General features: G+C 42.4%; 1 protein-coding gene across 6 annotated transcripts in view; it reads right to left on the bottom strand.

Annotated features, from left to right (window-relative positions):
- Positions 1–13,549, bottom strand: part of STK24 (serine/threonine kinase 24) — a 64,869-nt gene extending 51,320 nt beyond the window's left edge. For 2 of the 6 annotated variants that reach the window (XM_075526650.1, XM_075526656.1), the window contains exon 1: positions 12,746–13,021. In XM_075526650.1, the coding sequence (XP_075382765.1) occupies positions 12,746–12,787 (42 nt within the window). In that variant the 5' untranslated portion in view covers positions 12,788–13,021. Of the gene's footprint in view, positions 1–11,399; positions 11,416–12,104; positions 12,315–12,745; positions 13,022–13,345 lie in introns of those variants that run through there. The other 4 variants (XM_075526632.1, XM_075526666.1, XM_075526641.1 and 1 more) reach the window with 4 other exon arrangements.
- Between the last annotated feature and the right edge of the window lie 19 nt (positions 13,550–13,568).

Below are 13,568 nucleotides of genomic sequence, written 5' to 3'. Positions count from 1 at the left end.
AAGGAAAGCTCTCTTGCTCTGTGAGAAGGTCTGAATTTTCTTCTCAGGAGACCAGGTGTTTGAAGCGAGAGCATTAAACTACTGGCAACCTGTGTTTTTGGAAAACTACCATTGGTCTCTCTTTAATGACCTGCTCTATTTCAAAAATGGACAGATCAGGCCTCCAGATATATAACTAACTAACTATTGCAGTTACATGAGTGGCCAATTCCATTCATTTTTCCAAGATCACACCTGGAAAGGATTCTCACCCAGCTGTTTGTTTGTTTTTGTAAATACTTCCCACAGAGCCAAAATAAACAAATAGCTTTATAAATATTCTCTCTACATGACTGAATATAGAAAATGTCTTCCATAGTCTGTCACTACAATTTTGCTGACTCTATTCTTTGCAAGTTTTCACTCAGCATATAGCATTTTCCTACTAATATTAAAATAAAAGGAACTGATAAAAGAGCCTTCATGTAACTAAGCACACCAAATATTGCTAGAAACTGCAGAATAGAACAGCAACATCTGCTGCAAAAGGATAAAGCTAATCACATGGTTTGATAAGGAGCTAGATCTCTACCACTAAAACATTTCCTTCAAAGTGTGTCATAGAATACGTATTGTGGCAAATCAGAAACAAATTCGAGAACATTTAGATCTAATGATTACAGAATTTCTAATTTCCACAACCACTTGAATTAGTTTGGGTTTTGTTTTGAAAAGTTTCTCACACTTCTGAGCACCAATCGCAACCATCTTGTCTCAGTCTTCTGCTTGTTTAGCCATACAGAACAAAGTCCTTTACTTCTCACCATAAGCAGTGCCACCATGTGCCCAATAATTTGAGTAACCTCTCTGTACTTGTTCCACATTGCATTCATTACTTTTGACCTTAATCAGCCAGAAAAACATACTGCACTTAAAATGAACTCTTCTCAGTACCTAACATCACTGTTGCCCACTTCTACAGAATAAAGACAAGTGCGATACATTCTCAGAGCCTATTTGTTCAATTTGGCCTCATGGCTCAAACTCAGCTGTGACCAACTAAACCCACTCACCTCTTCCTAATCCTCTGCATTTCCAAATAATGAGCTCCCAGACTATTGCAAATGTTCTTTATAATAATTCATACTTATGACACCTTGCACTTCATGCTATTTTGTTCAGTAATTCAAATCCTCAAGGTCATGTAGTTCTTCAGCAATGGCCTCTCAAGTATAACGGGTACCTTTAAATTTTGTACCATCAGCAAGTTTTAGCAGCATGCATTGACTTTTTTTATGCTAAGGGCACTCTTCAGTCACCAACTGTCAAGAACAATCCTGGAGAAACCAGCAGTATCATCCACTCTGGCATCACCTCTCCAGTACTCTCCTCATAGCCAGGACTATACACGTCTTAAAATGTATTTATTTTTATGAATCTCTAATTCTCATCTGTACTAACTGTCCCTACAGCTCAAGAGAAAATGTTACTGAAATTCAAACCATTTAGATCAAACTTTATCCATAACCACTCTGACCCGAGATATAGCTTTAACTGAGTCTTTTTCTGCATCTCATTCCAGTTCTTATTTCTAACCTCTTTTATGAAGGGTTATTCATCCAGTTATTGTAGAAAAGGGTTAAAAAACTATTTTTCTCTTTAACTTAAAAAGAATTACAAGCCATCTCTGTATTCAAGTTCTCAAGTTTATTTGGGTAACTGATTTTACTTGCAGATCTCTAATTTCTCTGTGCCTGCACTTTTGAAACAAACAATCATCTTTCAACACCTCCTTCTGTATACTTTTCATTTCACCAAATCATTTTCCAATTAGTCAGTCCAATCCTCATTCCCTATCAAAGCTGAGCTCAAAATACCATCATCTGAAGAGGTTCAGAGATTTCTGGTGAAAATAAAATACCACATGGTGAACTCGCTTGTGATTGTTGGCGATTACTGCTGTCTGCTACCATACCTAGAGATAAAAAGAATGTGTTTTGAACCTTGTTCACATGCATGCAGATAAACCTGGATACACACTGTAATAGGATGTTGCAGACACTGAGCCCTACAAAATCATTAAGAACTGGAGAACTAATGGAAGAAAAAAAAAATCCGTCAAGATAATCCCTTCTGTCTCTGGAAATCCTTGAGCAGTAAAAGTTAGCAGAAGCTGTGGAAGTATGCCATAGAAATACTACAAGTTACTGTATTCTTACACTTTTTCATAGACATCTTCCAATAACCACTGTCAAAGACAAAACACAACTAGACAGGCCTATGATCTGACCCCATTCAGCTGATATGTTCTCAAATTATTTGCATCCAAGTCAGAACTTCAAACACAAATTAAATTTTATAGCACAGTCAATGCATATTATAGTACAAAATTAAGAACACTTGAAATGAGAGACTAAGACTTTAAGGCCACTGCCATCTGAGGAATTCTCTTCAGGGTTTCCTCCTCTGCCCCCATAACTGCACATCACCATACTTTCACATTCTAAACAAGACACTGAGACTTCTTTCAACTGATAAAAACAAAAGATAAAAATAGAGGCAGAAAAGAGAGGCATGACTGTTTCTGAGACCACTACTACAGGTTTGTTCATTGTTGGCGAGTGGTGATTATCTGGTGTTCCTTGCACACAAAAATGTCAACTTCCTACAGAAATTAGTTTCAGAAGATCATAACAGAAACACCGACTACTTCATACGTATTAATCAGAAGCAATTGAGAAGTTTGGACATGTCAGGTTAGGTGCGTAACCTACCACAATAAGGAACAAAACAACTTTTATCTTCTACAAGAAGGTGCATCAACTTCTTGCTCAAACTTCCATACTACTTACACAAGTAAATCTATTTAACATAGAAGCAGGGTACACAAAACATCAGTTTTATGACAACACCAGGAGGAAGCTGCAAGTCATAGTAGTGAGAGACTCCCTCCCTGTAAGGGATGGAGGTCCCAATCTGCTGGCCTGAACTGCTGTTTAGGACAGCTTGGTGCTTGCCAGGGACTCCAATCTAGGACATTTTGGAGAGACTGCTGAGGCTTGTTCAGCGCTTGGACTATTACCCCATGCTACTACTCCACATCAGGCACCACTGAAATACCCTGGAGAGACCTGGAGCATATCAAGCATGACTACGTGGCCCTGGGGGTGAGGGTCAAGAGCACGGGGCCCAGGTGGTTTTCTCCTCAATCCTACTGGTGAAGGGCTCGAGGAAGAGTGGACAGATCAGGGATCTGCTTGGAAGAATTCCAGGGGAAACAGTCCTAGAGACAAGAGTGATCAAGGAGAGCTGGTTGATTTTCAAGGATTACCTCCTCCAAGTTCAAGAAGGATCCATGTGACATGCAGGAACACAAGAAAAGGTGGCAGGAAGACTGCACGGGTGAACAAGGAACTCCTGACTGAACTCAAACATAAAGAGGAAGCATACAAGAGGTAGAGGCAGGGTCAAGTGACCCAGGAGGAATATAGAGACATTGTCCAAGGGTACAGGGATGAGGCTAGGAAATCAGCAGCACAAAGTCCAGCTGGACACCAGTCACTACCCAGGGGTCGATACTGGGGCCAATACTGTTTAGCGTCTTCACTCATAACCTGGACAATGGAGCAATACACACCCTCAACAAGTTTGCTGATGACATAGAACTGGCAGGAGTGGTTGATACACTAGTTGGTTGTGCTGCCACTCAGGGCGACCTTCGCAGTCTGGAGAAACGGGTCAACAGAAACCTCATGAAATTCAATGATGGCAAATGCAAAGTCCTGCACCTGTGGAGGAGTAGCATCATACACCAGTACAAGCTGTGGACCGACTGGCTGGCAAGTGGCTTTGAAGAGAAGCCTTTAGCATCCAGGTGAACATAAGCCAGCAATGTGCCACTGGCACATTGGCAAAGAATACCAACAGTATCCTGGGCTGTGTTAGGAAGAGCATTGCCAGGAGGTCAAGGGAGGAGATCCTACCCCTCTACTCAGCACTGGTGAGACCACAACTGCAGTGCTGCATCCAGTCCTGGGCTCCCCAGTACAAGACATGGTCATATTGGAGCAAGACCAGTGAAGGGCCACAAAGATGGTTAAGGACTGGAGCATCAGACATATGAGGGGAGGCTGAGAGAGTGGGGATTGTTTAGCTTGCAGAAGAGAAGGCTGGGGGGTTGGAAATCTTATCATGTGTGAATACCTGATAGAAGGGAGTGAAGAAGACAGAGCAGACTCTTCCCAGTGGTGCCCAGTGAAAGGACAAGATGCAGTGGGCATAAATTGAGATATAGGAAACTCCATTTAAACTTCAGAAGAAAAGAGGAAAGAAAAAAGACACCAAACAAAAAAACCCCAACCTTTCTTACTGTACGGGTAGTCCAACACTCAAATAGGTTGCCCAGGCAGGTTGTGGATCCTTAGAGGTATTCAAAACTAGGCTGGATGTAGTCCTGAGCAACCTGCTCTAGCTGACTCTGCTTTGAGCAGGGGGGTGGACTAGATGTGCTCCAGAGGTCCCTTCCAATCTCGGCTATTCTGTGGTACACTATTTCTATCACACCAAGAATTACTTTTACTGCTAAATTTACTGCACAAATACATTAATTTCTTTCGAGAAGAGACATCATTGCTGCACATCATTTCTTTATCTTAATTTATATAAAGACCATAGAACAGAAATCTAGCAGACAAGTTCATACAGGCAATTTTCTCAAATGCCCAGAGAACTTCAAGCCTAAAACCAAAAAACCCAAACCCACAACCAAAAGAAGTCTCCCCAAAACACCCACATAAGATGGTTTCACATCAGGAAAAACTACTTCCAGGAACAAGAAGCCTCAAATCTTGCTACCCAGCGTTTTACCTTTCTCTGAAGCTGGCAAGTTTTTTCTTTCAGCAATATATATACCCAATTGTCCTGGTTTCAGCTGAGATAGAGCTAATTTTCTTTATAGTGGCTGGTATGGGGCTATGTTTTGGATTTGTGCTGAGAACAGTGTTGATAATACAGAGATGTTTTAGTTGTTGCTGCACTAGTCAAGGACTTTTCAGCTTCCCATGCTCTGCCAGGTGCAGAAGAAGCTGGGAGGGGGCACAGCCAGGATAGTTGATCCAAACTGACCAAAGGGCTATTCCATACCACATGACGTCATGCTCAGTATATAAAGCTGGGGAAGAAGAAGGAAGGGGGGGACATTTGGAGTGATGGCGTTTGCCTTCCCAAGTAACCGTTACACGTGATGGAGCCCTGCTTTCCTGGAGATGGCTGAACACCTGCCTGCCCATGGGAAGTAGTGAATTAATTCCTTGCTTTGCTTTGCTTGCATGCGCGGCTTTTGCTTTACCTATTAAACTGTTTTTATCTCAACCCTCAAGTTTTCTTACTTTTGCTCTTCCGATTCTCTCCCCCATCCCACCGAGGGGGAGTGAGCGAGCAGCTGCGCGGTGCTTAGTTGCCAGCTGGGGCTAAACCACGACAACAATATATGAATATGAAACTGATACAATACACAAGATTATTTCCTGCAGTTGGTGGGAAACTGAAAGAAAACAGAGGCAGTATGCAGAAAATAAATTGCTCAATTTTACTGCATTGTATCAAGCCCTACCTGTATTTTCAAAGAGCAGCTAACTAACCCAAAAAGACAAAATATGTTAAAGTATTTGGATTTATAGTCTGGGACTTTAATCTAAAGAAGGGGGGGAGAGGGGCAGGATTTTTAAGAAGCCTTAAAATTTGAACCAAAGGGAGCTCTCTCTCAGTTTCATCTATCGATAATAAAGTAAATTCAGCTGAACTAGGATAGCTGCTTTATATTTATCATGAACAGCAACAACTCATTTTTGTTTTCTTTTTAGTAGACTAATCAGCAAAACATTTAATGAAAGGTGCAAAGACTAGAATGAAAGCGTTCATCTGTACTAACTAGGTGTAACACTAAGATCCAGCTGTTTCACTGAGAACTTGTCAATGATCAAAAAGAACATGTGATTGTTCCTTTTTTATTCTTCAAACATACGCATTCCATATTTCTCATTTTCCATCTCCAATAACTATAATTATTCAATTCAGACACATACTACCATAAGGAAATTGCTTTTTTCTGGGAAAAAAATGCCAACAGTTGGAAGAATTAGCAATACATTAACTACCATAAAAAGGAAAAACTGCTGTAAATTCTGCCATGAAATTTCAGTGGGTCGTAAGGGGTGGGGGTGCAGGGAGAGGAAGCAAAGAATCAAGCTGTAAAACCTTGCATCTCTCTAACACTATAGATGTCACAAACAGATGAGGATAAAAACATATAGTATGCATCACAGTGGCCTTACTAATACTCACATTTGTCACACAGTTCAACTCCCTTGCTCTGATTTCTAACTAGATTGGAACAGGTTTTAAACATGTTTCCAGGGGGAATAAAAAAGTTGCCTAAGGTCAGCCTATCATAAAAGTATTCCTCAGCCACTGTATAATCCTCTTTCCACTTACTTTCAAGGAAGATACACTTATCCGAGATTCAGAATACAAAACATTTGGTTCTTTGTCAGTAACATGGATATCCAAAGCATGCTTCCAAATTCCCGGTGAACTAATACCATTTTCCGGATGCAATGTCCCCTGCGCAAATCACACTCTAATTTTATGATATTTTTCATTCAGATTTTCACTCAGAAAGCTGCTTAGTATACAATGTTAAGAGTTTAATACCAAAATTAATAGTTATCTAACCACAGCCTGCTTTTTACACACATTCAGAAAGAATAAATTCCAATTAAATATGTTGAATTTCTGAATAGTTTCTCAGGCTCATTATTTTTTTTTAATATAACATCACTAAAAACTTTCATAATCTGTAACTGACTTCATCCTTTCTATCCATTACAGTTTCAAAATGTAAATCACTGCAATTGAAAAATCTCTCCATGCCTTGAGCACACAATGAAAACAACAAACAAGTATCATCAGTAGACAGCATAGCAGTGAAACCCAAAATGTATTTTAGACACCAAGAGAAAGACAGTTAAGGAAAAGAGTCCCAAACAACAGTTTTAGAACAATGTCTCTCACTTGTTTCCACTTGCTAAAAAGATCAACCAAACATGGTCAAAATCACTCTTAATTAGCTAAGCTATTGATAAAAAGAAAAAAAGAAAGTAGTGGCTCTTTGTGGACATTCCCACCATTATGATAAATGTCTGAATTAATAACACTAGTAGAGGCATTTAGTATTAATGCAACATAAATTTCTAATTGACGAAAAGAAGAAAAAGAATTAGTTTTAGGATCTACAGCAATCCCATAATTTGAGGGGAGACTCTTCTTGCACCCATGCTATCATCTGACAAGACAATCCAAATGTATGTCTCTTAAGAAGTTGCCTAACAGTGCAACTAAAAATAGAATAGGGGAGTACAGGTATTCCCAAAATTTTCCTGTTTCAAGCCTCCCTTTCTATAGAGTTACACTGCAGAAGGCTCTCAGTTTTCTATGTTTCAATGTAACACAGATATTCACAAAAAATAAGGATTCACTATTGTCAATCTTTATTCTAAAAAGCTGTCCTAAAAAAATCCTTCAGCTATTCATGAAGCGATGAGGTCAACCCAAAAAACTAACAGACTGAGTACCTCAAACTGCTCCCCAAAGACAGAGCAGTCTATATTACAGTTAATTACCAGTTATTTTCCACCTAGTAGAAAAGGACCTGCAAAGGCCACAGAAAGAAAGAACAAAGAAGCTTCAAGACTGAGAAAACGGAACCACTATCATTTTAACTGTACAGTCTGAGTTAACAGCACTAGGATTTAATAACATTACCCAAATTGAAGCTTCCCCCTGCAACAATGACTTCCTAGGAAGTTAGGTAAAGCACAACAGCAAGAAATCACCCATAGCATCATGTCCAAAGGAAACGAACTCTTAACTCCTCCACACATGCTTAATAGCAAGATTTTGGGAGTGTATGAGAAAAAAAGCTTAGTATCCACATTTTCACTAGAAGTTGCTACACATGACTTCCCAGTATCAATAGTTCTACTGCTGATAAGAGTTGACTTCTCTAAAACAGCTCCATATATCTATTACATAGCCCTGAAACAGCCTTTGACCTACAGAGCGAGAAGATGCTGACTTTGTTTTCACAAATTAAAACTGTTCTGTCCTTGCACCCAAGGACTGAGCTTGTAATATGCCACAGAATCACGACATCTACCCCCAGCATATTTTAAAACAGATAAGCCATGATCGTAATGGTCCAAGGATCTTTCAAATAATTAAGTGCCATAAGTTACTGCAAACTATTTATCAAACTTAACTCAAACAGTAACAGTGAGCACAAACTTTCAAAAAAAATTCAGATTGGGGAAAATTAATCTCCTACACAGAAGCTGCAAATGGAAGGCAACAGAGGCTACGTGGCCCTTCCAGTGCCTTTGATTTAGCAACGTAATATTTTGCAATCACCAAAAACAGAGCTCACACATAAAATAGTTACAACAGTTAACTGTGAAAGGAGAGTGAGTTATAACAGGGAAGACAGCAATATATATATATAGTGCGTAAGAACAACAGAACAGCCATGCTGGATCAGAACAAAGGATCCTCTAGGCCAGAGGATCTGGCAAGGACACTTCTCCTACAACAGTCAAAAGTGAACAACTCGGGAAAAGTGCACAAACAGACAAGTAAATAGCAGTATTTCCCAAAACTCTTCCAGTTTCCAGCAAACTGACAGGTCAGACACTTTCTGAGCCAGAAATTATGCCTTTATACTTAACAACCTTTCTTTTCTGTTTATTTGTCAAGTTGCCACTTAAATTTAGTTAAACTTTTAACATTTCCTGAAGCAAGACAGTGTGAATGTTGATGCTTATTCACATCTTGGATGAAGAACCTGTAGCTCTTGTACTGAAAATAACGATGAAGAATGAATAAAAATAACTTGCTGCATAAACATTGTTATTGTTACCAAAAAACTGAAGAGAGGAAGGTAAAGAAAGGTTTTTATCACACACAAGAGGCTCTGGCTTAAAGATGATGGAATTTTAAAAGCACCTTAGGAATTTTATGAAGCTGACATATGGGCACACCTAAAAATACAAATAAACCTCAGAAAATTCTTGGGGGGGGGGGGCATAAAGACTTCAGGGCATTTAGGTGGGGTTGGTTTTTTTGGTTGTTTTTTCCCCCTTTAGGAGACCGAAACAGAAAAAAAGAAAGCAACAATAACTATTTCTAATCAGTAGCTCTGCAGTCCAACAGTATCAGTGTTCATTATGCCACAGACGTGTATTTGAAACTCTTATTCACCTGAAACTTTTAATTACCTTTACTATGGAAGTACCTAGAATTACAACTAGAAGTCATACCTAGATCCATTCTAACTGTGGCACTGTACTGCCTGAACATGGCTAACTCCAAAAAGGCAAACCACCTGTGGGCTTTTCTCACTTGTCTGGGATCTGAAGCTGACGGAGCCATATATCTCTCCTCAGCAGGAGTTTAAAGTAATCTTATTGTTATTACCATAATATAAGGCTCATTCCAAAGTAGGTTAATAAAATCTATTCTACACAGTTAGAAGTACACAGAATAGCTAGGGTAAAAAACTGCTTTTCTGGTTCTCTAACTTCAGAAACAAAGAAAAATACAAGCAAACCAGATGCATCTTAACCCCAAAACATTTTAAGTGGGGAAAGAGAGGAGAAAGACATTTAATCACTATTCATTTTAGCATTTGATTGTTAAAGATTACCTTAAAACTGGCTGCTGCCACACATCCAACAGCTTGATGTACTGCAGTACGGTGTTCTGCAGCTTCATCATTTTCTCTGCCAGCCTACATTTCCTGAGGTTTTTGGTCCAACACACTCCTAACATGCTTCAAAATACATTACAGTTCACCAAGCACCCTTACCATAAATTTACACACACAGTACTTTATTATTTAAAATATAGCTTCCATAAAGAAGCTTACCATAGCCTTGAAACGCAGGCCAGTCTGAAAATCAAGGTCATATACACTTACTCCAAGCCACCCTTGCAGAAATCTCATGCATTACAGACAAACAAGCATTTTCCCCAAGCCAATTCTATAAAGCATAAAGAAAGAAGACAACACACTCTCAGTTTAGTAATGATGTACCTTCACACCACACACTCAAACTCATATCTACGCAAAGCCCTTAAACCAAGGGCAGCATAAACTTTGAGTCCAAGCTTATTCGCATGCATAGAAGTTTAGGTCAAAACCCAACTCTGTTTTTATTCAGGTTACAACGTGCCCACTTCGCAGCAGACAGCGAATCTCAGGTTTTGACAGCCTTCCAGCACCATCCTACATTTCCTCCACAGTTTTTCATTCCTTTGGCTCACTCTCTACCCACTCACTTTTTATGCATCACTCTTCAAATATCGATCAGATATGTTGTTCAGAGAGAAATACATTAATCCTTCATTCCTCTGCTCTATTTACACACTACTCTGCTCATGCCAAACAGCATTAATAAAGCGTTGTCCCTGCATGTGATTTTTTGGGGGGTCAAGAAGTTACTCTTGTTCACACTAGGATACTGACTGCTCTCTTGTATAAGTACAGCAAAGAATGTAGGAGAAAGCTGCATAGCTTGTCACTGACAGTGCTTACACCGTTTGTTGCAGAAGCTGGTAGGTGGGGAGGAGGGATCACACTACAGAAAAAGAAAAGATAGTCCCGTGATTTAGGCAATTTAATTACAACCCAGAGAACTAAGCTCTATTTCTCTCTCTTCTACATAATAAAAAGTCCCAAACCATAACTTTTGTCTTATTTAAGTAGATGTCACACATTGTACGTACCTTACTCTTTGAACATTTATCTGCAAGTAAAATCAGAGAATCCTGTACCGAAAACAGGCCACTATAAAATTGCTATGTACTCTGACAGAATGGAAATGGATATAGACATCTTGAACTGGGTGCAGAAAATTAGCAAGTAGTATTCACATTGCTGACAGACTTTATGCCTCTACCCATCAGCAGGTCTTTACTTTGGTGTTTGGGGTTTTTTTGTTTGGTGTTTTTTTGGGGTTTTTTACACTGTTAAAGTTCACACTTGAGAAACTCTTATAATAATACAATAAAAATTCATGAGAAAAATAACACTGTCCTGAATAAAAAGAGATTTGAAGTAAACTCCCAAATTATGTGGACTAACAAAAATCCTGAATATCTACCCATTTAGTACACCTAACAGTATTTCAAACTAAACAACAAATCAAGACAATAAAAAATACAGGTCCTTAGAGAGATCATGCAGTGACACACATAAGTAGTACATGTATGTTGCTGGAATAACCATCATTCTCTCACTTCCAAGCAGCTACAGATCTGACTTTTTTAATTCTAAAGTATTACAGATTCTGTTTCAAAGTACATACAAATAGTCGTCTTGGTTCTAACATGTTTCAAAAGGATAAAAATGCAACGTTAATTTAACCCTACCGAAAGCAACAAACCCTTACTTCTCTGTCTCCGACAATCAGCAAACTGTTCATATTTGGAAGGTGAACTTGAACTCTCAACAGCAGTACCTACAGAGCAATGAATTAATCAGTTCAGAGTGAGGGCCTATGTACTCTATTTGGCATCCAGTACTATGCCTGAGCATATAATTCATGTCCTGTAAGCATGTAACATTTTAAATCCAAATCCTCAGGTTATGCAAAGCAAGAAGAGTAATGACTTTGAATCTTGACTCATGGAAAAATGAACCAGAGTAAATCAATACTTAAATCAAATGAAGCACAAAAACTTTCAATCCAGGAGATAAATTGAGAAAAACTTTACATGCCATTCATAAGTTTTTCTTTCGGAGGTTGGGGCAAGGAAGTGTCTAATAAGATGTGGAAACATTAGAATAACTACACACAGATACCAATGACCTTAACGTTTTTCTGGCAGTAGTTTGCATTTCGACTAAGAAAAACGGGGGGGGGGGGGGGGGGGGGCAGCTCAGCCACCAGAAAACCACACCAGTTATTTTAAAACTATAGTTACAACACAGAACCAGCAAATTCCATTGTGTAACAAGAGCAGCTAACCAACTCTTAGAGCCAGAGGAGCCAAACACGATCCCCAAACACCCACCTCAGCACTCCCACTAGCCAGCACCACAGAGATGGGCACTGCAGCATGCGCTGAAGGTCAACATTTTCAGGCCTTGTTTTTATGTATGCTTCCCCTAATCATGTCAAAATAACGGGACCGAAAATCGTCCATCAAGACACGCTTCGCTTCATGAATTAAAACACCGAGGAGAACTACTGGGGGCGGGGGAGGGGGAGACAAACCACGCACCCCTCCGCTTCGCACACTTCCAGCAAAACAGAGGCTACTGAGGAAGGAGAGAGGGAGGGAGGGATTCACCAGGCGGAGGGACCTCGTTAGGCATTACGCGGAGGACTGACAGCACGTTTCGTTTCCACGGGTTACGAGATTCCGCTCCGTCCCCCCCAGCCCAGCCCCCGGGCCCAGTCAGAGCGAAGACGCATTTTCTCCGCTCGCCCTGTCCCTCCACCCCAGGGAACCCCCTTACCGACACACACCGCACCCCTTCACACCGTTCCCCCCCATCCCCACTCGCAGGGGGAGGCAGCGAGGGCCCATTCCTCGCTCCCTCCCCCCCCCGCCCGCCGCCGGGGGTGCGTGTCCGTGCCTGCCCTTGGGGCTCGCCCCTCCCGCCGCCCGGGGCGGCGCGGGGGAGGGGGAGGCCGTTGGTCCTCACCTGCATCCCCGGCAGGCCCGTCTGCACGGGGGAGTGAGCCATGGCGGCGGCGGCAGGGGCGTGGGGGGGGGAGGGAGCCGGGTCTCCTCAGGCGGCTCCAGGGGACAGGGCTTAGCTCATCTCCACACTCTCACACACACACAGAGTCGTCCTCCTCCTTCTCGCCCTTCCCCCGAGCGAGCAGCGCCCGTGCGCCAGCGGTGGGAAAAGGGCCGTCCTAAGCTCAGGCTCTTCAGGCCCCCGTCACGGATGCAACGGCGGCCTCCTCATCCCTCCTCTTCCTCCTCCTCCTCCTCCTCCTCCCCCGGCCGCGCGCGCAGGGCGGCCGTTACTGGGACGGTCGCGCGGGGCCCTGACGGCGACACGATGACAAACCTGAGGGGGGAGGAGGGGACGGGAGGCAACGGCAGCGCGCGCGCGCCTGCCCCGCCTCTCCTACCCGGCTACCTGCACGCGCTGCCCCGCCCGGTTCCCCCGCCGCCATGGGCTAACGGCCGGCGGGGAGGGGGCGAGGGGAGCGGGAAGCCCGGCCATACGTTCCGCGGGGGGAGCGGGAAGCGGTGAGAGGGAAGGCCCCGAGCGCCGCCCGGCCATACGTACCGTGGGGTACGGAGACCCGCCGGCCCGGGCCTGAGTCCCCTGAGCACCTCTGGCCGTGCCGGCTCCCGGGCGTCGGGCTTGCATCGTCCTCGGGGCGGGAGGCGGCGGGGCCCGCACCGGGACCGGGGCCGCGGACTTCTGGGTTTTGTTGGGTTTCGTCCTTCGCCTTTTCGGTGGAGACAGCCCACCGTTAAAGACCTGCCTCTCCTCTCCCGCAGCCTGC

The sequence above is a fragment of the Mycteria americana genome, chromosome 1, assembly GCF_035582795.1.
Source record: "Mycteria americana isolate JAX WOST 10 ecotype Jacksonville Zoo and Gardens chromosome 1, USCA_MyAme_1.0, whole genome shotgun sequence".
NCBI lineage: Eukaryota > Metazoa > Chordata > Aves > Ciconiiformes > Ciconiidae > Mycteria > Mycteria americana.
Note: the sequence above shows the minus strand (reverse complement) of the source record. Positions and strands in the feature narration are given on the sequence as shown.